At 49.9% G+C, this 23,856-nt stretch overlaps 8 protein-coding genes across 10 annotated transcripts; 4 read left to right on the forward strand and 4 right to left on the reverse strand.

Annotated features, from left to right (window-relative positions):
• Positions 1 to 87: 87 nt before the first annotated feature.
• Positions 88 to 2,458, reverse strand: TrAtP1_004817 (uncharacterized protein). The gene is made up of 5 exons (XM_014084231.2): positions 1,852 to 2,458; positions 1,750 to 1,777; positions 1,170 to 1,674; positions 704 to 1,110; positions 88 to 633 (listed from the first exon to the last, which is right to left on the reverse strand). The coding sequence occupies exons 1-5, from the start codon at positions 2,022 to 2,024 to the stop codon at positions 412 to 414; spliced, it is 1,335 nt and encodes a 444-aa protein (XP_013939706.2). The 5' UTR covers positions 2,025 to 2,458; the 3' UTR covers positions 88 to 411.
• Positions 2,459 to 2,588: 130 nt separating this feature from the next.
• TrAtP1_004818 (uncharacterized protein) lies at positions 2,589 to 3,647 on the reverse strand. The gene is made up of 4 exons (XM_014084232.2): positions 3,455 to 3,647; positions 3,354 to 3,385; positions 3,216 to 3,297; positions 2,589 to 3,157 (listed from the first exon to the last, which is right to left on the reverse strand). Exons 1-4 carry the CDS (start codon positions 3,548 to 3,550, stop codon positions 3,131 to 3,133), a joined length of 237 nt encoding a protein of 78 aa, XP_013939707.1. The 5' UTR covers positions 3,551 to 3,647; the 3' UTR covers positions 2,589 to 3,130.
• Positions 3,648 to 3,909: 262 nt separating this feature from the next.
• Positions 3,910 to 4,998, forward strand: TrAtP1_004819 (uncharacterized protein). The gene is made up of 4 exons (XM_014084233.2): positions 3,910 to 3,998; positions 4,056 to 4,181; positions 4,242 to 4,309; positions 4,373 to 4,998. The coding sequence occupies exons 1-4, from the start codon at positions 3,972 to 3,974 to the stop codon at positions 4,563 to 4,565; spliced, it is 414 nt and encodes a 137-aa protein (XP_013939708.1). The 5' UTR covers positions 3,910 to 3,971; the 3' UTR covers positions 4,566 to 4,998.
• Positions 4,999 to 5,342: 344 nt separating this feature from the next.
• TrAtP1_004820 (uncharacterized protein) lies at positions 5,343 to 8,172 on the reverse strand (the record flags this gene model as incomplete). The annotated part of the gene is made up of 2 exons (XM_066112459.1): positions 5,343 to 6,757; positions 6,813 to 8,172. The coding sequence occupies 2 exons, from the start codon at positions 8,170 to 8,172 to the stop codon at positions 5,343 to 5,345; spliced, it is 2,775 nt and encodes a 924-aa protein (XP_065968544.1).
• Positions 8,173 to 9,880: 1,708 nt separating this feature from the next.
• TrAtP1_004821 (uncharacterized protein) lies at positions 9,881 to 10,461 on the forward strand (the record flags this gene model as incomplete). The annotated part of the gene is made up of 2 exons (XM_014083277.2): positions 9,881 to 10,094; positions 10,179 to 10,461. The coding sequence occupies 2 exons, from the start codon at positions 9,881 to 9,883 to the stop codon at positions 10,214 to 10,216; spliced, it is 252 nt and encodes an 83-aa protein (XP_013938752.1). The 3' UTR covers positions 10,217 to 10,461.
• Positions 10,462 to 12,443: 1,982 nt separating this feature from the next.
• On the forward strand, positions 12,444 to 16,504 carry TrAtP1_004822 (uncharacterized protein). 3 transcript variants are annotated; one of them, XM_066112461.1, is made up of 8 exons: positions 12,444 to 13,103; positions 13,326 to 13,425; positions 13,487 to 13,826; positions 13,895 to 14,012; positions 14,079 to 14,632; positions 14,700 to 15,324; positions 15,437 to 15,497; positions 15,605 to 16,504. In XM_066112461.1, the coding sequence occupies exons 1-8, from the start codon at positions 12,957 to 12,959 to the stop codon at positions 15,727 to 15,729; spliced, it is 2,070 nt and encodes a 689-aa protein (XP_065968546.1). In that variant the 5' UTR covers positions 12,444 to 12,956; the 3' UTR covers positions 15,730 to 16,504. The 3 variants fall into 3 exon arrangements, with proteins under 3 accessions (XP_065968546.1, XP_065968545.1, XP_065968547.1); XM_066112460.1 differs by having other exon boundaries at positions 15,437 to 16,504; XM_066112462.1 differs by having other exon boundaries at positions 12,444 to 13,425; positions 15,437 to 16,504.
• Positions 16,505 to 17,606: 1,102 nt separating this feature from the next.
• TrAtP1_004823 (uncharacterized protein) lies at positions 17,607 to 18,272 on the reverse strand (the record flags this gene model as incomplete). The annotated part of the gene is made up of 1 exon (XM_066112463.1): positions 17,607 to 18,272. The coding sequence occupies one exon, from the start codon at positions 18,270 to 18,272 to the stop codon at positions 17,607 to 17,609; it is 666 nt and encodes a 221-aa protein (XP_065968548.1).
• A 2,488-nt stretch (positions 18,273 to 20,760) lies between these two features.
• Positions 20,761 to 21,180, forward strand: TrAtP1_004824 (uncharacterized protein; the record flags this gene model as incomplete). Its single annotated transcript, XM_066112464.1, has 1 exon — positions 20,761 to 21,180. The coding sequence occupies one exon, from the start codon at positions 20,761 to 20,763 to the stop codon at positions 21,178 to 21,180; it is 420 nt and encodes a 139-aa protein (XP_065968549.1).
• Positions 21,181 to 23,856: the final 2,676 nt, after the last annotated feature.

Genomic DNA, 23,856 nt, shown 5'->3' on the forward strand with positions numbered 1-23,856 from the left:
AAGGTTGGAAGCTTCTAAGCCGGGGAAATCAACCGCCTAGCTAAGAAGGCGATGCAACAGACGAAACATCGTTTCCATATGTTTTTTATGCTTTTGTAATTTTCTACTACCTATGAAATACCAGTAGCCTGCTTCAATGATGCCGCACTCCCTGAGAGTGAGTGATAAATGAGGGATTTACAAAGGTGCCTATTGAAAGAGCCCGTCCCAACCTCCCTCCGCCAGAATGAAACCGAGACCTGCCATCTGACAAGTTCCAATGCAATGCCGAAAGTCGCCTTAAATCAAGCTCTGCCTCTACGGCTAGAAAAATCAGGTAACGCCATCATGTCGTAATGTACAAATCACCTCCAAGGGGTGTGCAGAGAAGCATGGGATCTGAATTTACCCACGAATTGCGAAGCGGAAGCCCTACGACTCGTTGCGACGAGCGCCTCGGAAAGGGGCTCCTCCGCGATCACCTCCGCGTCCTCGACCGCGGCCACGGCCATCTCCTCGGTAGCCACGACCGCGCCACTCACCACGGCCGCGTCCACGTCCTCCACTGCCCTCACGGTCCTGTCGGCCCCGGTTGCGCTGGACTTGGTGGAAGCCATCACCTGCGTCAGGCGCAGCAGGCGTAGCAGACGTAGCCTGAAATAGAGTGTGTCAGTTGAGTTCGCCTGAAGTGCTAATAGGGGAATCAAAATGTAAACAAGCCTACCTCAGCAACGGGATCAGGGTGATCATCTGCCCAAGACGGCTTGATAGCATCAAGTGTAGAAGAATCGGCGCTGGCCTCAGCACCGGTTGGTTTAGGGACATTAACCCACTCCTGCGAAATGGACATGTCTTGGTTGCTAGTATCCCACTGGCTCTCAGCGACTGTGTTGGCAGCCTCGTCCGCGACATTAGCATTAGCAAGGCCGTTGGAGGCAGGCTCGGCTTCCGCGTGCTCGTGCTCGTGCGCGTGCGCGTGCCCGTTGGTCAGGGGGCCATCTCCAGCTTCAATCTCAGTGGCGGCCTCGTTTGCAATGGTCGGGTCAGACACTGCCTCGGCAGCAGTTTGTGCCTCTGGTTCAGCGTAGGATGGCGCAGTGTAGTTTTCTGCGAGCGTCTTAACAGTGGCATCTATATCTAATTAGTAGCAGTTCCCAATGTGATGTCCTCTCGTTTTGCATTGTACATACAAGTAGTTTGGAGCTGGTCTCCAGGGACACTGACGATTTGGTCGCCAGAGCCCTCAATCAGCTTCTGCATGGCAGAAACTGCATTCTCGTCGCCAGAGTAGATGGCGAGTAGAACACCCTCGATGGCCTGGCTCTCATCAGATTCCGGCTCCTGAGATTCCTCGCGGCGGTAGGCCGCCAGGCGCAAGAACTGGGACAGGACAAGAAGCTTGGAATCCATAGAGTTCTTGAATTCAGCCTTTACTTCGCTGAGCGCTTCCTCCTTAGTCTTCTCAAGTGTCTTGGCCCATTCTGCCTTGTCGGCCGCCGCCCGAGTCTGGTACTGCTCGTGGATCTTCTGGTATTGAACAAGCTGCTCCTCGTACTGAGCTAGCGCAGTCTGGAGGGCAGGCTTCTTCTGGATTTGGGCCTTTTGGTCGGTGTTGATGATTCTCTCGTCGACTAGCTGTTCGAGAGACTTGCCAGGGTGCTGGTTAAGGAGCGAGTCCAACTTGGCAGCGTTGGTCTAGAGACGATTGACGGTCAGTTTCAACATTGCTTGATAGATGCCAGCAGGGTATGACGCAAGGTGGGAACTCACCAATTTCTTAGCCGTGTTGCGAATGTTCCTGCGCCATGCTGTTAGCAATTGCATTCGTGCCAGTGCAAAAAAAATTGTCAGTCAAAGCCCGCATTGTCTTACTTTTGCAGCTCCTTGATGTAAGGGCTCTCGAAGGCATCGTCTTGGGCGTCGGCGGCCTTCTCAGTGGGGGCTGACTCAGTGCTGGGAGCCGGGGATTCGGTACGGGCCTGAACCTTGGCAGCCTTCTTCTTGGAAGTCTTGGAGACAGTGGTCTGGGTAGCTGGAGCAGCCATGGCGAAAACAAAACGCAAGCTCGATGGCAAAACCTAGCTTGCAGCTTCAGTGGGATGTTCGTTTGTGGGTGTCGTGTGTGGTCGTCCAACAGGCGTCAAGGCGCGCAAGGCTGGTCGATGGAGGCAAAATGATGCGAGCGCGGGGTGCAGGAAGCTGCGTTGGAGTCTTAGGAGATGGGGTCGAGAAGGGCGGGAATGATATCGAAGAGGTGGGCAAAGGATGAGAGATCAAAGGGGGCGATTGTCAAGGGGTGGAGGAGGTTTGGCTTTGTTTGTGTCGGGTTCTCTTTTTTAGCCCTGGGACCTTTAAGGTACCAAGGCGTAGTGGCAGACTGAAGGCGTAGTGAAGTCAATTAGAGGAACCCCACCGTGCAACTGTCTGGTCACTGTCGCCCGTCCCCAACTTGCTAGCGCTGTTGATTCTAGAAGCGAAGAGAAGGCTTCAGGCTGCAATTCAAGCCTCGCTTTGCACAGACAGGCCGGCCAGCACTGCCAGGATCCACTGGCTGCTGCAAACGCCGCAGGCAAAGCTCAATTGCTTCCTCCTGCATAGCAAACGGGCTGTGTTGGTGGACTTGTGTCTGTCCAATGCATCCTCACGTGCTCCCCAGCTGGCAGGTCAACCAGGTAAACAGGAGGGGCGCGAAGCACCATTACAGCGCCCAGGTCGAAGTGCAGCCGCTGAAGCTCAGAACTAGGCACAGTTGGTTTTATTAAGATCACTCGCTACGATTAGTAGGTAGATACCGTTCGGGATTAGATGAATAGACGGCTCATTGCAATCGGCTCGTGTATGTTGTCCTATTTATGCTCTATTTTACCCGTAGACTCGGCATGCCCCTACTCTATGCGCATTCATGTAAGTCGCCCTGCTGTGGGTATCTAAAGTAGCCAGCAGACCTCTCACGATGGAGCCCCGAGATTCATTACAGGTCCAGCAGATGCCAAAAGAATGCATCTAGCACTCTTAAATTAGCCATTGTTTCTTGTTATCCCAAGCCCAATACCATTATCCTCAGCGAACGCTCCGGCCTTTATGGAGCATCGCTAGCAGCGGCAGTATGAGAGGATCTATGCCACACAGCTCGGCTGCTGCAGGTCGACATTCAGCCTTTGAACCTGGCCAAAACATCCTAACGCGTCGTATTAGCTTGTGTAGCGCTCAAAAAACAAAGGACCGAAATAGCATACAGGGAGTGCCTTCATAATGTTCCTGGGCGTAAATGAACGCTCTCCCGCCTGCCTGGCGTGAATGGCAGCCTCTCTCACCAATCTGCGAGGGGAATATCAGTATTTTGCACGCTCAATCTGGATTCTAGCTGTACATACGCATTCATGAACATCGTATAGTTGAGATAGATCTTACGCTGCTGTTAGTGCTGCTGTTCGGCTAATCTACCGATTGGGGAGCCGCGCGACCGGGGCCTTACCAACACATCGGCATTCTTCGAGAGCTTCAGCCCCGAGTGCGCCTTGATGATCCGCCTCAGGCGAGTTCTGGGGTACGGTCTCCGGGCCGTCGCCATGATGGACGATTCTGGTATCGCTTGATAGGTGATGAGACGAGGGTCTGGACAGAGAATTGATGGACCGAGACGCTAGATGAGATGGAACTTAAGTCAGTGGAGAGGGAGGTGGAGAGGGAAGAGTTCAGGGCCCCAGCTCGGGAGGGGCACCTTCAAATAGGCCACGGAAACGTCAGTGCGCTGCTGCCCAAGTGCCAAGCCCAGCCGCAACGCGGTACAGTAAGCCAGCTGAGCGGTTGCAGTCAGCTTCGCGTTGGGATTACAGTGTGTTGTAAATGTTACTGTGCACTGCGCACGGTAACCCACCATCTCGACACCCCACCACTGCATGGCCATCGTGTATCTTTTGATAAATTGCAGAGCTTCCTGAATTTAAGGCCGTATAACGAGCGCTGAGATCAGCGTCGACATTCCTGCGACCATGGCTTCAATAATGCAACGCCGCATGGTAAAGTCGCATATCCCACCCAGAAGCAGCCTCGCAATGGCTAACAGGTCCTTGTAGCTCTCCAAGGAGGACGAAGCCGCAGACGAGGTCGAGGTCCGACGAGAAGACCAAGACAAGATCAACAAGTTCAGTCGGCTGCACCAGCGAGAACTCGCTCTGAAGGAAGTGTTGGAGCTCAAGGGCGTATGGAAACCCTCACCGTATCACGTATTGAAAGAGCCGACTGACGAATCCTCAATATAGAAGGAAAAGGAGGAGCTAGACGACATCTCTACCGAGCTCGAGCTTGCCGATGAAGATGACAAGATCCAGTACGACTGAGCTATAGCTGCTTTATACAACGATGATTTTTTTGTCTGACATTTAATTGCCAGATACAAGATCGGTGACGCCTTTTTCCATCTCCCCCTCGAACAAGCACAGGAGATGCTCAGCACGGCGACCTCAAGAATTGACGAAGAGACTGCCGAGGCGGAAGAGAAACTAGGCGTCATTCACGAAGAGATGACACAGCTCAAGGTCGAGCTATACGCTAGATTCGGCAAGCAAATCAACCTGGAGACATGAAAGACAGGCTCTCTTCTCTCCGCGAGATCAACAGCACCCTTTTCTGTTTTTTTTTACTCCACCACGACGTTTGCGGTTACAATTAATGATATTGCGGATATCCCACGAATTCAAACCTGAGCTGCGTTTCAATATTACTGCTTTAGCATGGCAGCAACCCATCCTCTCACTGGCTGTACGAGAAATCTTTGATCCGTAGCGCCACGAGCATATCGAAATTCCCACCGACATCTTCAGATTTTGTACATAATAAATGTCACAGATAATAGACTTGCGCAGATGCTCTATATGCAACCATATTTCTTACATCAGGAATTCTTGTAACTTGTTGCTATAGTTGCTATAGCCTGTTGCTACAGGCTCGGTATTCACCGCTAGCCAGACCTAATACTTTTGTTAGCTTGAGAACTGATGAAGAGGACGAGCAGCGCAGAACATCAAACTAAGGCAATGAAGTATATTTGCAGGGTCTTGATATATTATCAATAGTTGACCCCGACTAGCTATTGATGCTATAGAATCCAGCGTAAGATATCTTCCCAGCCACCTTGTCCCACCTGAGCTTATAACACAATGCTCCATAGAAGTGTCGTGCTCACTAAGCCGACGGCGCTTATCCATCTCTTCATAATATTCTTACGAATTAATACTTTTTAAATTAAAATACCAGAATTTGGTCATATCTCCTTGCGGTATTCCGTGCCAAACCAGGTTCCTTGCGCGGTATAATATAAAGCTTAGTCCATTCGTCCATTCGTCCGATCCTTCACATCAGTCTCAGAGAGTGTTGAAGCTATGGGATTGTGGTATGGATCTGCCAATCCTGTTCGAGGACGATTCCCTGTTCGTTGGTGCGTCTGACATTGATTTCCAGCGACGCAGAGCTCGAGGATCCCTGATTGTGGATATTGAAGCAGGTCTAGCTGCTTCTGCTTCTGCTTCTTCTTCTTCTGATAAATTTGGTTTGCTATGCGATGGTTGGATCGTATCAATAGATCTGCTTTCCACATCACTCTCGTTATTAAGTTGCTGGATCAATTCAGGCGCTTCCAACTCCCTATCAACACATAATTGCTGATGCGAAGGCGCGGTACCACATTCAGCTGCTCCCTCCGCTCCGGCTTTTAGGTGATCACTTTCCATAGACGGTGTACCCAATCGCACCATCTTGGATTGCGAGTGCTCTTCATCTTCATCATGGCGCTGGTAATTTTCTGTAGGCTGGTAGAGTTGAGCTTGCTTCTCATGGCCATAAGAAGGCATGAACTTTTTAAAGCCAGATCTCATAACCTTTACCAGCTTTGCGGGCTGAAAGCGCGTGCCCGACTCCAGGGTGAGAGCGTCCGAAACCGAACTACCTCCATCTAGCTGCGACTGGCGAGGGTCAGTGGCAACAGCTCTCTCATCGCCCAAGTGTGGAGGCGTCTTGGCCAGGCGATTCGGAGACCTGGGTGTTCTAGTAGGGTTTGGTGTAGAGCTGGGTGAAAATGCTTCTTGTATGTTGGCCGTCAATTGCTGTAGAATCCGGCGAGAGGAGCTCCGGGCCTCGTCTGGCAATTCATCCGAGTGAGGGGTCAGCCTGGAAGTTTCAAAAGCAGCCGAATCCCTTTGTGTGAGCGGTGTCTGATTATTATACGCGTTCTTGATTGTAACATCGCTTAAATCAGCTGATAATAGGCCACTTCTCTCCGGGCGAAATAGAGAAGTAATATGAGGAGGTATGCCTGAGCGTACATTGTTCGGATTTTCTCGCGCAAGTGCCGGAGAGTCTCTCTCGTTTACGCAATGTCTATTTGGCGCCGTGCCGGAACTGCTAGAGTCTCGTTTGAGTCTCCTCGGGACTGAAAGGTTAATCATTGACATCAGGGATCGGCCACCAGTTCCCGTAGAACTCGCGGGGAATTCGTCTTTGGAGCGACTACCAAAACTCATTGACGGCTTCCTCCGTGACAGTACATTACCAAGCTTTGCACCAATTGTCCGCGCCTTGGTCTCTCGAGGACGAATGCCAGCAGCTGTAGAACCGACAATAGGTGTGGCGTCGGTGGAAGTGGGAGTTTGGGCAGGAGGGTGAATAATTTGTGCACTGCTGGCATTATTATCGGAATAAAATATGTCATCTTCAGCTGTAGCATATGAACTCTTTCCCTCGGATGCCCGAATACTTTTAATGACAGAAAAGTCGCCTTGCCCTGTGAGTACCACGGTCAGTATAATGAAAAAGAAGAAAGAGAGAATGATACGAACAGCTGAAGGGTGAAAGCTCAAGGCTTTCTAGATCTTGAGCACTGAGATGATGGAAATCGGGCTGAGACCGATCTGGGCTCGGCTGAAAACTTGGAAGTACAGAAGGATAGTTGGAGGAACTGTTATCAACGAGCTTTGCTGAAGCTTTATCCAAGACGTTAGGTCCTGAGAGCGGATTGTTCTCAGGCAAAATGGCATCAGCGCCACCTATTGTACGGTTGTTTGACTTGTTCGAGGCGAATGATGCGCTTTCATACGAATCTCCGGCTTGAGGCCTCATGTCAGTATTGCCTTGACAATGAATTGGCAGCGGAGCGTCTGCGGCACTATCGATCGCGCCAAAGCTTTGGTGGTGTGAGCAAGCATGATCCTTGGCACTTTTATCATTTGACTCATTGTCTGTTGCGCGGATAGAGCTGCTTCGGGATCGCATGCCTTGGGCAGCAAGCCAGATACCAAGAGTGGACTGCTCCTCCCAAGCATGAGCCCCATGACGAATGTCGAACTCATTATCCGTACCCAAAACGCGATCAAGACGGGGTGAGTTGTATGAGCATCCCGCTATCTTTTGAGATCTATTACTATGCGTACTTGGTGGTCGAAAGGGAGGAGCTCGATCTCTATCCCCTGCGGTAAGCACTGCAAGTATACTAGGATACTTGATCTCTCCGCCTTCTTCCTGCGTAGTGCTGCCTACTTCTTTCTCTGGAATATCAATAAGTGCCATACTCTCTTGGGTCGGAAGCGCTGGTGTTGCGCCAGGATGAGGTCCGTCTGCGACTGTGAATTCGATGGTATCCCTGGGCCCTATCCTTGGCTGTCCAGCATCAATCAGAGGAGACAGATAGGAAGTACTGCGATGAGAAGTGTTACTCGACTCGGCGTGATTATCTTCGTTCTTGAGCTCTTCTTGGATTCTTTGATGTCGAAATCTTCTCAGCTCAGCTCTTCGGGCAACCTCTTCTTGGCTATGGCCGGCCGATGCACGAGAACGGCGATGTGTTTCATTCTCATTCGACATGTGGCGTGCCAGTTTTGTTCGGACGACGTTTAAAGCGCTGTTTGTGCTGCTTGTCTTTGTCAAGGTGTTGTTCTCTGCCCCATCGCCATCCGAATCGTCCACCACCAGTTGTTCAATTTCAAGCTCAGTCGGGTTTTCGGAGGGCGGCTCAGGAGGTGGTGCCGCGACATTTCGAAGTCGGAATGGCATCTCAATAGATTCGCGCGATTGATGAAAGCAGTGTTGGATATCTGTGAAATCTAGCCGAGTGCAGTGCTCTTCTGGCGCTTCAGCCAAATCAACGTCGCCTGCAGGCTGCCTGCGTCGACGTCGGGAGCCGCAGCAAGGGAAGATTGACATTCCGTGGACAGTAAAGGTCGCTGAAGAAGGCGGTTGGACACCCTCCTTTGCCGTTGAATAATCAGTGTTCACTAAGGGCCTGAAAATGAGAAATCGAAAGAAATTTTGGCTCGCATCGATGTAGAGAGATGATAACGATCAGCTGTGGGCTGGTATCTGTGCAGAAGTCAGAAGAGAATTGACGAGCGTGAATTTTCAGTTGTAAAAACAAACAGAGGACACAATGGCGATTGCCATTATCGGCACTTGGACCAGTCTTCTGAACAATAGGGCAAGAGGCATTGGATTTGGGAGTGGATAAAGTTCCGCCTGCCACGGTTGCACGATACATGATCACGAGAAGCTCTTTCTTCAATGGTAAGTGAGGAGATGATACGAGATAAAAACAGTCGTGTATAAATACGTATAAATCAGGTAGGTACTGAGGTATGCACCTAATGATTGACTTTAAGTTGATTTGATGTGGTGTTCCAATCACATTCATACGCATGCATGGCAAGTAATGGCAGTGTGACAGCTGCTAACAGAGCATTGAGTCCGAAAGTTTACAAGCTTTTGCCATTCGTAAATACACATCCATTCATTTAAATTGCTACCAGATATGTACCGCCATGCGTCTTGGGAGCGAAAGGTTACAAAGCCAGCATCAACAAGCCAGTCGTCAACCCTCCTCTTGATAAGCAACAAATGTATGAAATCTGTAAATTTGAAGAGTTGTCTCTTCTAGATTGCGTTAATACGTGAATCTAGGAATCTGGGAATGACTGAATGTAAGCGTCAATGTATGTTGCTTGGAGCAGCCAATAGCATGCTGTTCTCCTCAGCTTCCTCTCAACTATTTCCGCTACCATGCCAACCAACATAATCCCAATAAACCAAAAAAAAATTGTCGAATTCGTGCATTATTTACAATCGAGCTGCGTGAGGTTGCAGGCCAATGTCAACGCAATGTCCGTGCGCAGCCCAGCACGGAACTGGTTGCCCCTTCGAGAACGTCGAAGGCGTGGCAGTGCCCCAAACAATCTTATATCCCTACCCAGATGTCTTGATTACTGCGGGCCTGGTCAAGATTTCCAATCCGTTTTTAGTACTCGGCGTATAGGAGCAGCATCGTGTGGTAAAACGTTGGGAAGCGACAGGCCGCAATCAATTTAAGCTTTGATTGACAGATGATGGGCGTTATATCACCCTTGATGCGTGTTTATAAGTACCTACGGTATGAAAATAATGCTTTACTTTCTTGATTTGGCTAGATTGCCACGTAAGTAGACAGCTACCCAAGTATCTTTTCTCGACGAAAATTACGACACCTCAGGATCGTATCTGCTGTTGGGCTTGACCAGTCTTACTGGTCGCACAACATAGGCATGTAAGTGCAAGGGAGATTCGACTTAGGGGCCGCCCAAGTCGTACTGAGACACTTGCCAATGTGTGATGCCTGAGACTTGGAATGTACATTGTCATTGAGGTGGTCACTTGGATGCTCATGCACTGAGACAGCTGCGCGTTCTGCGACCTCGGCAGGTATATAGGACAGGTGAACCCCAGCAGTGCTCGACAGTACTCACGCGCGTTTTACCTCATTGCCTGCTTTGCAATAGTAGTGACCATATCAAGAGAGATAACACAAGACTTCGTCATCGAATTGCGCCTCGCTCTCCCTGAACAGTGTCTTAATATCCGACAGCTTACCCCGTATTCTCCAACAATGAAGAGCTTCGTCTCCACTTTGTATATCACTCTGCTTACCACATCCGTCCTCACCGTCACGGCTCTTGATGCACAGACGTGTTTTGAAGTCTGCAGTAAGCCGGCTATCGAAGAGCAGTGCCCCAGTGCAGCCGTCGAATGCACTTGCAAAAACGAAGAATTTATATCTCTGCTCTACATGTGCATCCAGCGAACATGCCAAGAATCGCTCAGTATGTATTTTGAGCAAAACCCCCCGCTATCGTATAGAGAAGTATACAAAGGCTGCTCTTGCTAATGCCTGATTGCCGCGATAGATGAAGCAGAGGCCATACATACCAACATGTGTGAATGAGAGTCTCGGATGACATTTGCTGATATGCAAAGTATGAGACTACAAGTCCTTGATAGCGTGGCATCTGGTGGATGTTTGGCAGGGGGTGTAATCTCGGCGACATTCTATTTTGCATTCAATATTCTTTGTTTCTTTCTCTTTGCTTCGTTTTAGGCTTCTGGATATACCCAAAGTAAGACGCTGCAGCTATACCCAGGAAGCCGACCGCTCTGTTTATACTTGTCTGATTTGTGCCTTGGGTAGTCATAAAAGACAGGTTTACTTCCATTGGGAGAAAGTTACGTCAAGCATAGATACTTACCACCAATAATAGCACCCAGAATGAATAGCTCATTGAATTGCGACTTATGAGCCTTGTATGCTATAAGAACGCGTACTCGGTACTGCAGGTACTAGTAGCTTTAGCCTAATCTCCATGCCATGTGAGAGCCGTCGCTGCTGTTTGTACCTGCATCTCCTCGGATGAGTACGGAGGCCCTCTATAAACGCATACTCGGAGACTGGTAACCGCCGTGAGGTTTCTGTAGACTACAATTTCCAGCACCACTAATAGTGTTTTGTATAGGTAGGTAGGTACCCAGTGAGGCGCTACTTCAATAGCAGCGTGAAGCAATTTACCAAACTGAACCTCATGTAATGATTTCAGGCTCTTTCTGCGTATTACGTACCTACATTTATGTGCTTACAGTACCATGCGAATGGCAACTCGGGTTTTTGAATATTCCGCCATGAGAGAAAAGAGAAAGAGAGAGAGGAGAGACGGGACTTGCCGAAATATGCGTGCCCCTGCCTGGGGAGATTCGGCCAAAATGACCGAGCGCCGATTGTCATTAAATGCAGCTGCATTGCGAACCACCCACCTTCCGCGCTAAGAGCAGGACTTGAGATGCCCCTCAGGCTGGCACCTTCTCACCTTGTAGGTACCAGGATTGAGCTGCAGAAGTACTTGTGTCATCTTGCCTGCCCTGCGTCCGGAAGGTGCAGAGTGGGGCTAGATGTTGGTACCGACTGGGCGAGACGTGGGTACTTTCATGTAGCTACTGTACCTCAGGCTACCTGTTCCCATACCAGCTACTACCACAGTTGAAGGATCTCGGATCAATGTCTGTAGACTCCCCGTCGTCTCTCTCAACTTGCAGAAGTGCTGACCTGTGCCCATCTTGCCTATTCAGATACCTGCCTGGTACTCGCAGTACTCCATACATTCCTCAATTTTTCCCCAAAGAGGCACTGCCACGCGGGCTTCGTGGGGATAAACGACCAAAATACACACAATCGTCGGTCCTTAGATATGGAAGCAGGCAAGCTTCGTTACAGGTCAATCAATGCGGCGTCATAGGGCCCTGCCGAGGTCGCGAGCCGAGATATTTACGGGGCCTTGCGAGTCAAGCTAACCAAGCGGCAGGAAAAATAGAATCGCAAATTGCTGACATAGCAAAGCTAAGGCGCTGGGAGAATGGGAGAATGGGAAGAAGCAGAACTTTTTGAAGGAAAGAAAGGAGAAGTGGAGAGACGATATGCCAGCTTTGCTCCCCGATACATCCGATTGCCATATCCGCCGTATGACGCGCCGGCAGCAAGAAAAGCATGGCGTCCGCCGCCTAGTTCCTCGTGGCTGGCGTTATCCCACGCCCTGAAATCTTTGGTGGCTTGAGAGTGAGTCCTCTTTGCGGAGACGCGATGCCCAAGACGTCGCAGTGACAGTGTATAAACTGCGGACGCTGGTAGCGCTGGTAATACCACTGCCTTTATGGTGTCAGGGCTTCCACGCGCATTTTCCCAATACGACCAGTCCGCACGCCGTGGAGGAGCAGGGTTCGAGTTGCGCGATACTTGGACAAGTATGTGCTGGTCCTTGTACGGCTTACCTCAGAGAATATATCCCTGAGGCTGCCGATACTTGCTGGCGATCGACTGGACGCTTCAAAGCATCTGCAGCTTATATCGTCTTACTATATATGTACAAACCACTACTAGTACTACTACTACTAGTAGGCATATACGGAGTGCTCCCAAGACCGGGCCCCCTACAGATCGAACGTTTCTGGATGCTCTGGGGCAGGCCCATGCTCGTACTCTGGCCGGGGCGGCCTGGTGGTTGGAAAAAGTAATGGAAACAGGCGCCAAAACCGGCTGACAACCCATGGAGGGCCGGGTTTAAGGGCTTGATGGGTACTACTAAAAACCAGCGAGTGCCGAAATCCCAGAACGACGCAAGCACGACTCCACGGCTTCCTACAGTAGGTACTCCACGAGCACCAGAGAAGCGGCCACAATGTGGATTAATTTGCTCTCAACAACAAGCCTTTCTTAGTCCAAAGGCTTTGGGGGCCATCCTTGCTCAGGGACTTTGTCGGGGTCCATTACTATTCGGATTAGCCACATTGTCCGTGGCACGCCTCCTCATCGCACCGTGACGACTATTATCTCAGCCGTCCACGATTCGCTACCCAGTCCGGAGTAGCATTCCCTTTCTTCCTTCTCCCGTCCGTTCTCCGTGGCGCTTGTCTTGGCTCCACGGGCCTCGCGCGAGAGCCGAGGAACCCATCCACTGGTTAGCCTCAGCCTGCCCCATCTGCATCTTCTTCCTGCCTATTCGCCGACTAGCTGGGGCCCTCCGAAGAGGAACACACGGAGAGAAGTTGTTTTCAACTCCGGCCAGGTTGTGGCCGTTTGTGACCTCTCCATCCTCGCATTTCTCGCCTAAGTCTCATGCCTTCTTTAACCCTCAGACGGGCATATGGATATACCGCTGCCACACGACGCGGAAGGCCCTGTGCCGCCGCCGCCGCCGCACAGCTCGTCCGGATCGTTGTCTCCCCCAAGTAAACGCCGACGAACTACGACAAATATCGGTGACTGTTGTCGCACATGTCGGTTACGCAAGGTACGAGTGGGCTTTGTCATTCTTACACAACCGTCGCAGGACACGGCGTAGCATGGCAGGACATGGCAAGCGCATCCCTATGCTTTGCTCAGATTCTCCTTCATCCATGGTGGTTGTTTGCATCCTTTTACCTACTGCTCTCTCATCTTGTTACGCATGTTCATTTTGTGCTGTTTCTTTCCACGCTCTCACGACTAACCCAGCGATTTTCATCTCCATCAGGTCAAATGCACTGGCAACCCTGGGAATGGACCATGTAGCAACTGTTCCAGATTAGAGCTCACTTGTAGCTTTGCCGCATCTCCTGGTGCTTCTGAAGAAGGTAGGCTCCGAAACAGTACGCAGAGACATCGATTTGAGAGCCTCCTAACACGCAGAACCAGACAAGGTTTCCCGAACGACACCATCTCACAGCCATACCGAGGCGGGTACGCTGCGGAAGAGAGCGCAACGGGCCTGCAGTCAATGTCATACGCACAAAACCAAATGCTCCGGAGACTTGCCCAAGTGTAAGCGATGCGAGGCTGCGAATCTGGTCTGCGAGTACACTCCGACCAGGCGTCGTTTTACCAACGTTCGGTTCCACAGCCCAAAAGCAGAGAGCCAGGCTCCTTCTACCTTGCAGCCTGTCAAATCGGAGGAAATTACAGCCATCAGTCCCGCGAGTAGCAGCAGTGCTAGCATTCCCCCATATCTCCTCGATGCGGCAAATCTTCAGGCCGAGTACGCGATGCCTTCATCCCCCATAACAGCATGGAAAGTTGTACCAAGCTAACGGTGAACCGACGCAGAGACATGCTACTCAGAAGAGACGTTATTCTCACACACTTGGACGCATATTTCGACTTTTTATATATGGTACCGAGTCTAGGATTCTTACATCCAGAAGTCACCTATCGAGATGTTCAGGTATGAAGGCTAGCGCAAGGTGTCAAGAAACCGTCGTCAGCCTAGCTAACAGAGTTGATCTTTAAGGAAAATAGGTTCCCTCCAGCTCAAGCAGCCGCCGTATGCTCTGTTGCTAGCTTCTTCGTAAATCCAGGTCCTACCGGCCGAGAGTTTGGGAAAAAGTGCAGCCAGCAGGTCGAAATGCATATTTCCCGTAACATCGACAAGTTCTCTGAAAACGCCCTTTTTCTATTTGCACTAAACATCCTTTACCACATTCTCGCGGGTTCTCACGCCAAAGTTTGGCAGTGTTTTGGCGTGGCTTCTAGGCTCATGATTGGCTTGCAGCTGAACTGGGATGTTTCGTCGAACCATTCGACATTCATCCAGCAGGAATGCCTCCGAAGGATTGCGTGGCAGCTTTTCAGCCTTGACCGTCTGTTGGCGGGCGGTTACGACGAGTACATCGCTTGTCGAGCTGACTACATGAAGATAAGACTACCTTGTAACGAGACAGCTTTTAGAGAGAATCGGCCAGTCGTTGCTGAGAGATTGCATGACAAGCCTGTTCGCTGTTCGCCCGCTCTCGGTCTGCACGGTATTCAAATTCTTCTCGTCGACCTTCGCCACCGGATACAAGTGTAAGTCTTGCGTCTAAAGAAGAATCGTTTACGGCTATTCCTTCTCTCGTGCTTACAGTAGATATAGAACTACAAAAAGGCTAGCTACACCTTCTGGCTCAGCCATGACAACTCTCGAACCGTCAAAGGTTATGACGGATATTGCCGCGTTACAAAGCGAGCTGACGCGATTTCACGTTTCTATACATGATGAACTGCGACTGACCGATCAGAGCATGGCTCGATATGCGGCCTCGACCCAGTGGAGAGGATATTGCTTCTTTCACACGCACATGGCCGTGAGCCACATTGATCTCTATCGATTCTCATTGCCAGGTCCGCGAACTCCAGCCTCGATCGAGATTCTACGAAAGCTTCCACCAGATTTTATTGCCCGGTGTCAAAAGCAAGCGGTGGCCCACGCCATGAGCCTAGCCCGCTTTTTAGATGCGATCAAGATCGAGACAGATAAGATGCAGAATCCGGGCACCCCTAAGCTCGTGGGTGACTACTCAGTTGCACACATGGCTACTCAATGTATTCGAGTCTTGCTCATCGCTTTGCAATACAACCTGTATGAAAATTTAAGCGACACTACTGCGCCAACTTGGCGAGGCGCCGAGACCAGCGAAGCGCAGATCAAATCGTTGATCGATACTATCATGGAAATTACCGAAGCGTGGGCCGGAATTTTTGACATGGCTAAGCAAGCTGTACGTGGTACCTCCCGCTCTCCTTTGTTCTCTTTCTTTCTCCTTTTATAGGAAAAAAAAAGTCTCCGTGGTTTGTATTGTGTTTAAACTATCTCTAATAATCATCCAATAGCACGAGTGTAACAAAACGATGGTAGAGGACTTTTACAAGAATGGGAGGATACTCGATCGAGGTAATGCCGTCGTGATTGCCGGGCAAGAGCCGGCCGAGGACAAGTTTCTATTTGGATCCGATGTTTTTATTGAACGATTGAACGTCCCTGACGTGAAAGAGGAACAGAGGAGCCGAGCCGCGAACATGCCCGTATCCGACTGGTGGATGGGACCATCGACTCCAAAGCAGTCGTCATCGAAAGACTCATCGCCAATAACGATCCCGTACCATACTTCGGAAGTGGGCCTTGATCACGACTATGGACCGCCCGGCCTACCCATGTTTCTCGCCCAGGCGCGTAACGTATCAATGGGTGTCTGCGATATATACGACGCCGAGACGGCAGCCGGCATGCAGCCACCAGAGATGATGGCAATGATGCCTAACAATTACCAGATGGTGCAAACAGAAGTCATGAGCGGAGGCGGCGGCATGCCCATGCTACGTATAGAAGATGCTATGCCTAGCCAAGCCATATATCGACAGGATATTGCGCCTATGCAACCGCAGTCTTATCTTCCATCACATCAGGGGATGATGATGAACGGATACGTACCGCCGCCGTATCCTGGTACCCACACCAATACGTCTGCGTACACACAGCAAAACACTTTTAATTAAGGCTGGGAATGTCACTTTTTTTTAAACAGCATTTGGGGAAGATGGTATTTATACGGAATCAGCGTCGGCGTTTTGGGTATATAAGCCCCCGTGTAAAATGAGAAAAAAGGGGGCAGTTTATGTATATCTTGGGGCTCACTATATGCGCGCATGTGTAGGTTCTTGCATGTTTGGATTTTAACGGAGCGCAAGGCAGAGTCTGGGCTTTTAATTTGCATCATGGCTTTGACTTGGTTAGAGAAGCAGAGATTTTGGATACTTTGCATAGCTGGTTTGAAGCTCTGAAGGGTCTTACGATGGCTGGGGTGACTGGAGACTGCTAATCTCCGTATGGAAGACTCTAACCTGAATATAGCAGAGGGTTCTTCACATTGGTTAACAATTACGGAAATGTGTGTGTGTGTGTGTGTGTGTGTGTGTGTGTGTGTGTGTGTGTGTGTGTGTGTGTCTGTATACAGATATAAGCCTGCTGCTCATACTATTCATGATCCAATGCAAAGCGTCTAACAGAGAAACTGGAGTCTTGGCAATGCAGATATTGAACCAAGGCATAATATTTTGATTATACACTACACAATATCCTATACAGCTATATGATGAAAGAGCCATCTATGCTTATTGTCCTGTTTACAAAAAGATGGCTCAGGTCCACTATGTACCAAGGTCGTGCGTCTTCTCTCCCTTCTTGGCTTAAACGCCTCCCCCTTTTTCGTCTCCCATCTGTTTTCCTCCCTTTTCCTAATCGTTTCTCTTTTTCTAAAACATTTCCTAAGATAGGAAACGTCGTTAGGCCAAAAAGACCTATAGCTCCGTGTTGATCTCCCTCCACAGAAATTTGGCAAGGACCATCAACAGGGGTTGAGAGTGTAAGACGAGATTTTGATATACAAAAAGGGAGAGTAGTATAACAAGAACAGGAAGGAAGGAAGAAGCAGAAAAAAAAGCCAAGCGGAAAATGTGACTATGTATTAGACCCAAATCATTGCAGCTGTGCAGTGTGACAGTAAATATATGAACATAGAAAGAAAAAGAAAAAAAGAAGAAAAAGAAGAAAAAATTCAGGAAACCCGCTGCATAAAACTTTAACCCCTCACATGCCCAGCAGAGCGCCATGTGTCTATCTATATGTCATAAAGATCCACAAGGGAGAGAAATGAATTAACCTTGCTCTGGAGAGAAGAGGAAGATTCCGGGATTTCGAGAATGCCGAATGGAAAATAAGAAGAAGAAGAAGAGGAGATTGAAGAAAAGGGCGGAAAGGGTGGCGTGGTATCGAGAAGGTTTTCTTTTGAGTGTTGCATGACTTTTTGGTATCCAAGGAAAGTCGTTATACAGAGGATCGTTAAAGTCTAGGCTGAGAGAGTATTTGTGACGGCGTATTTATTTTAGTTTCTTTCTTTCTATTACTGTCGTGTTCCTGATTTTTTGGGCGGCCAAGAAAGCCTGAGGGTAGTAGATAGGACGTTCGGAGAGCGGAAGGTGGAAAAAAGTAATCAATTTAACTACTTCAGTAGTGATCGAAGTAGGAATGGTCCTTCTCCTTGAGGCCGCCAATCTGGTTCATATCGACAGAGTAGAACTGGCCACCAGCCTCCTTCTCGTAGGCGGGCAGCTCTTCGTCATGCATGGGCTCGAGGCCAACTGTTGCGTTTTCGCCAACGCGGACAACGACAACCCGGCCGCTCTTCCGGCGACCTTGCTCGTCTTGCTCATCAGGGAACGTAATGTGAATCTCGGGGACATTGTCGGGAGAGTCAGGTGGTGAGCTGGGAGTGCGCAGCATGGGCTGGCCATCCCGGCCGATGAAGAGCACGCTGGAGCGGCCGTTGTGCGTGGTCTCGATGGTCAGGCCCCGGTGGTTCTTGACGTCGTTGTAGGAGGGCAGAGCAGGCTCCTGGCTCTGCTGCTGCCGCTTGCGGCGGACGCGGCGAAGCACAAGCAGAATAGATACAAGAATGAGAATAAGGAAGGCGACGCCGAGCACGGCTAACAGGGCGTTGAGAACCGTGTCAGAGCCATTGTCAGAGTCGTCGCTTCGAGCGAAGACCTTGAGGGGGCCAATCTGTCCTGCAGGGCGGATCTTGTTGTAGATTTGAGAGACTGTGCGGGCCACATCGAGGTGAGTCCGGGGCGTCTCCTCGACTGCTCGTCGCAAGTGGGCGAGTGAGGGCATTGTGGCGCGTTCAAGTAGTTGAATGAATGTATGTTCAGCTATGAGGCCATGGTCAGTACATCGATTCAAGAGACATTGTGCTACGAGGACCCGGGCCAGCATAGAATAAGATATGGAAGGAGAGCAGGCGAGAGGGGGGCGAGGAACTGGTAGATGGCCATGTTTATCCTATTATCTTCCTGCCATCATCATGGATCACATCACTGTCACTTCCATAACCGCGACCGGACAAACAAACGAACAGACCATGCGTCACGGCGTTCCATGGAGGGGTTGACGCAAGCAGATCGCCCAGCCTCGCTCTAAAGGCACCCCATTCCCATCTTCATACCAATCCGTGTCGCAGCGAAACAAGACGAAACCGGCGCAGCGCAACTCACATAAGTTTTTTTCCCCTGTTTCTTTTCACAGTTTGAGAAGGCTTAAAAATCCCAGCTGTTCTGTGAAAGAGGAAAAGACAGGAAAAAAGGAATGTATATCGTAGTCGTCGTCGGTTTTATCAAAAAAAGGAGTGGTGAAGAACGCGGATAGTCAATGAGAAAGGACCGGACGGATACACAGCTAAAAGAATGAAGACTGTGTTCCAAAGTAAGGTGTTCTTCCTAGGAAGAGCAAACGAAGCTATGTAAAAAGAAGGTCAGGAGAGAGCGCGACAATGAATGAAAAAGACGCCTCTCTTCCAGCAAAGGGAAGTTTTTTATTTTCTGTATCTTTCCGGACCAGCGACGATGGTTGAGAGAAAGAAGCAGAACGGGGGGAGAGAAAGTTGGACGAGAGGTCTTGCCTGCCGCAGGGATCCCGCTCTGGGTGCGGCCACAGGGCGCCCAGGCGCTACAGCATGCAGGACAGCGGCCTTGGAGTCCCCTAAGTGGCCCCATGCGGGCGGGGTGGAGGCCTGGGAAATTACCTACAGCGCGTGCCCCTGGCGCTTGGGCGCTGTGGCCAATGGCCGGGCGGCGCCGCAGCAGGGGCCATGCAGCCATTTATAGCGCCGTTGAGCTCGAACCGGTGCGTCCGCCCCGCCAGAGCTGCGGCCAGCGGGGCTCCCGGCAGCGTCTCGCAGCGCCATTGGCCGGAGCTGGCTAGTGCCGGCCGTGCTGGAGTGCTGCCATCCCAAGTCAAGATCACTGATCCTTCTGCCCCTGTCAGCGGCGAACGTCTAAGCGACGACGACAGCAGCCAGAAGAAAAAAGAGCGCGCTCGAGTGCCTATTAAACTGTCCCCGTACCCAATTAACGCTTCTACAAATAGTCGCTCGTGCTAGGACAGATCCTGATTAAAGACGGCGACCTTTGCCACGGCCAGAGCAAAGAGGGTGGTGAGAGGAGACTCGACAGGTCATGCCACATGCAGTCCTTTTGCTTGCGGGAGCTCCTACTTGACTGCGGCGCCTTTGCGTGAGCCGCCCATTGAGACGTGCGCGCGTTTCGCAATGGCACGCGACAGGTGCATCCTGCGGTGTGATGTGTAGTTTTTGCGCTGCGGGCAGAGCAGAGCACAGGCGGCAGCGGTTTGTGGGATTGTGCTTGTGCTTGTGCCTGGGCGTTTCTCCAACCTCCTCCAGCACGTCCCAGGCGGCATGTTTCGGGCATGTCCAGAGCGGCGTGTTGGGGCGGCATGGAAGTCTCATTTTGAATGAATCAGTCAACGAGATGCTCAATTACTTGTACATGCAGTCACGTGTTGTGTTTCTGGAAAGGCCATGTCTAAGAATAGGAGCAGCTGGGATATTGCGCTGAGACCGCAGAAAGGTCAATCACTACGGACTTTGAATTATGCATATGAGATGAATGGAAGATCTGCGCCGTACAAGTACGTTCATGCTCTTGGTCTAGAGGTTACTCTGTTGCCTTGCCATCACAGGCCCTGAATCTTACCTGTTCAATGTCAAGGTAGTGAGTGTAGCTCTGTAGGCAACGTCTTCTTCCCTGGTCATGTAAGGAACGTCGTTGCTAACCTACACTTTATGCAACAGCTCGTGCGTTGATTCTACCCTTTTGCCTCTTTTTGGTCACAGTATCCATTTGGCGACAGGGAAGCATACAAAATAGCGATATAGATGTATTGTACGATACATCGTAGTTGGAACCAATTATTGCGCTAGATTGATGTCCTCCTTGTTTTGAATATGCATGTACTTGCTCCTAGGACAATCAACCAGCCATACAAGCTATCAAGTATACGTTAATCAAGTCGCTACCATCACAAGAAGAACAGCCTTTATATTCAGAGGCAATAAATGAACACCATCATAATTTTCAATACTTCTATTTCGACTCACCTTCTCACAAAGCTTGTACAAGGCAGAACATCTGTTCCATATCCCGGCCAAGGTCTCAAAAGGAGCATTCCTCGCTGTCAAAAAAAAAAAAAGTAACTCAAATAAAGCCATCTCCATATCTCCATACTCCAATTATAGGTATTACAAGAAAAAAGATGGAAGTAGGAAAAAATAAGTTGGGCAAATACAGAAAGCCTGTTCAAGACAATGCCGTCATCGGTGATAGTTCAAGCGTGCCCATTAACAACATCCTATTCCGGCTCCTTGTGCCACATTCCCATGTCATCATATGTTCGAAACCCCTTCTTTTCTTGCCATAGGCTATTTTCCCTGCTTTCTCATTACCCCCCGGTCCATACGCAAGCTCTCTCCAGCTTTGTGAGATACCTAATTCGGCTCAGTTTGGTGGGACCGCATGACGATTTTGCATGGCTCGCTTCGCTTTCCACCAACAGACCGGAGAACTACCCTACCTGGTTGCTGCTTGGATTGGATTTCGAGATTTCAAAAACGAACAAAGAAGGAGAAGAGTATAAGGAGCTGCCAAGGGAGGCTCATGACAACCGACTCCTTTTCCTATCCGAGAGCTTCAAAAAAAGATTCTTTAGTTTACATGCATGCATATAAGCCAGTAGTTGCTTCCGATGGCATGATGCGTGCCGCAGCCGGGCTCTGTTAACCCAATACTTTTGTGGCGTGATGTTCATGAAATCGAAAAGTTTGGGTCGATAAGGGCTTAGAATAATGCGCATCGTTGCACATGACTGGACGCCCACTCCGACACCGCAGTTACATTTACGCTCAATATATTTGAGCTTTGTTGTGAGCGTATGAGCTGGGCACGGTCTCATGGCGTATTTGATTCAACATCTAGTTCTTTCTGCATCACTGTGACAGTGGTGCGACAGTGAGACTCTCCTTCTTGGTTTTTGTGCCTGTTATCCGCCGTTTCTTACGGCTGCAAAATACTGTGACAGGCAAACAGTCAAAGACCAAGCGAAGATAGTCTCCTATGAGTCCATGCAGTACTTTCCCGTCTAGTTAAGGCTTTCCCCGGATGGTAGCCCCAGAACGTGGGCAGCCGGACCGCGCATCTGGGTTACCCGAGTCTCAATCGACCTTGCTTCGAGATGCAGCAACAAGGATCTCGTAGGTCGAAAAGCCTGCCTCGTGATGAATATATACAGGGTTGGCAGGCAAGACTCGAAGCAGTAACAAAATCCGAGAGAAATATCTGATAGTAAGGCCGTTTTCTGTGAAAAATGTCAGACGACTCATCATCTTTAAGTAGTAGAGGGTTCACTAACACTTCACACGGTATGGTAGCATTCCCGTGAGAGTGGAGCAAGTCGGTGATTCGTTCAGCCCATAGCTCGTGTCTGAAGAAATGTCGTGATGGAATTTTGCCAGGCTGTGACAGGCCATCAACGAGTCTATTTCTATCGCCATACTCCTGGATTGGATTGAGCCGCTGCCGGAGTGAATTCGTTATTATAGTCACACCGGCATTTTTTGTGACCCGGCTAGCCATTCTTATCAAATAAGAAAGAGTGCGAGAGAGAAAAGAGGAGGCAAGGCAAATGAGCGCTGGCTCGTAAGACGGAACCGCTCGAGTAACACAAATGCACCTTACGCACTTTGCAGCGTAATATTGTAGTACTGCGAGCAGTAGGTGCCTATGTAGTCTTTAAAACTTTGGTTTCGCTCCCTCGTACGGCAACATCGCTGTGGTCTCCCAACGACACCTTGTGCTACCCATATAGCAGTGTACTTACACTCATGTAGATGAAGATTGCCTGAACAAGGCGGGAGGATTTATGAGGCAAGGGATTTTTTCCCAAGAAGATCTAGAGATAGTATGAGTGCATGAACGTATCCATCAGTTCTCCCAGGGATGAACCGGCACCAATAGTCTCCCCAATGGCGACAAAAACTAAAGTACTATATCCTTAACTATCGGTATTTTCGGAAATTTTGTCTTGGAGGTGCGAAGTATACAAGTACAACCTTGATAGCGGGAGGGCCTAATGAGCAGATCTAGCACTGCTTTGCATGCTATATTCGTATCCCTTCCCCCCGCCTCCCGATCCTGCTTCAGTCATGTACGGTGGGCTCGTGTCAGAGTGAGACACTTGCTCACGAAGGGATTGACGGCAGCATCAAGAGAGAGACAGTGACAGCATTTGTTACAGCCTGTATGCGTGTTGCTTTTGAGTAGCGTCTAATCCGCGGCTATACGCAACGCAAGATAAATGTAAGAGACGATTTCATATCAAGATTGGGTTGAATGAGCGGCATCGTCTGTCGACATTTTGGGCAAAAAAAGCTACGAGACTAATATTGTCAGCGAATGAAGCGGCAGAAGACAAGACTTGTATCACATAGTCAATACGCGGTACAGAGTGGGTTTTCAGCAACGACCCCTTGTGTAAAGTTCTCGAGCCCTGTGGTTCGCTGAGCACGATATGCTATAATGAGAGGATGCAGAACTTTTTAGACCAAGACAATTCCATGGCGGGAGCATTTCTTCCAGTGCTCGCCTCGATTGGGCAGTCGGATCAATTCCACGGCACGGGAAGTGAGGAGGTACCATCCCTGCCGTGGAAACAGAGGCCCATTGTCGATTGTATATTCAGCAACGGCCCTTGATGCTCATGCTATCCGTGGTTCAGCAGAGGCAGGAGGACTGTCACTCGTGCTCGTAGCACCAGAATCAGATGATTGAGTGAGAGACATGCAGGGCGCCGCCTTGAGATTACAGCAAGTGGGCTAAGGTTACCCCAGAGGCCAGACAGAGCAGACTAAGGTCGAAAGAGCCGGCCGAGAGACGCCGATTTGCCATGTGTCCTCGTGGACGATGGGTCATGAGTCTGGGATCTGCACATATGCGAGAGGAAGTCAGCGTTCGTTGAAGGATCAATGGATGAAGGCCGTACGATCGTGCACTATCTGCCAGTTGCTAGGCTTGATTGGGCATGTCCTCTACTGTACTGTGTGCTGTAGTGCCTACTAGGCCAGCGGGGAGAGGATCTCAAGCTAGGCCAGGCCAGGGGCAGGGGTCGCGGCACATAACGATGTGCGGCGCACTGACTACAGACAGGCACCTGTACTGTACAGTATGGAGAGCAGTGACTGCTTCGAGCTCTCCGCGTCTCCTTTTTTGGTGTTGTATGCTTGTAAATAACAAGTGGATTTACTCTTGTTAATTACTCTATGTGTTTCGCATTTACTTAATCTCATTGACTTTTAAATAGAGACTCGCGCCGATCGATATGTTTAGGGGAAGGTGGAGGCGGTATCATG

The sequence above is a fragment of the Trichoderma atroviride genome, chromosome 2 (assembly GCF_020647795.1).
Source record: "Trichoderma atroviride chromosome 2, complete sequence".
In the NCBI taxonomy this organism is placed as follows: domain Eukaryota; kingdom Fungi; phylum Ascomycota; class Sordariomycetes; order Hypocreales; family Hypocreaceae; genus Trichoderma; species Trichoderma atroviride.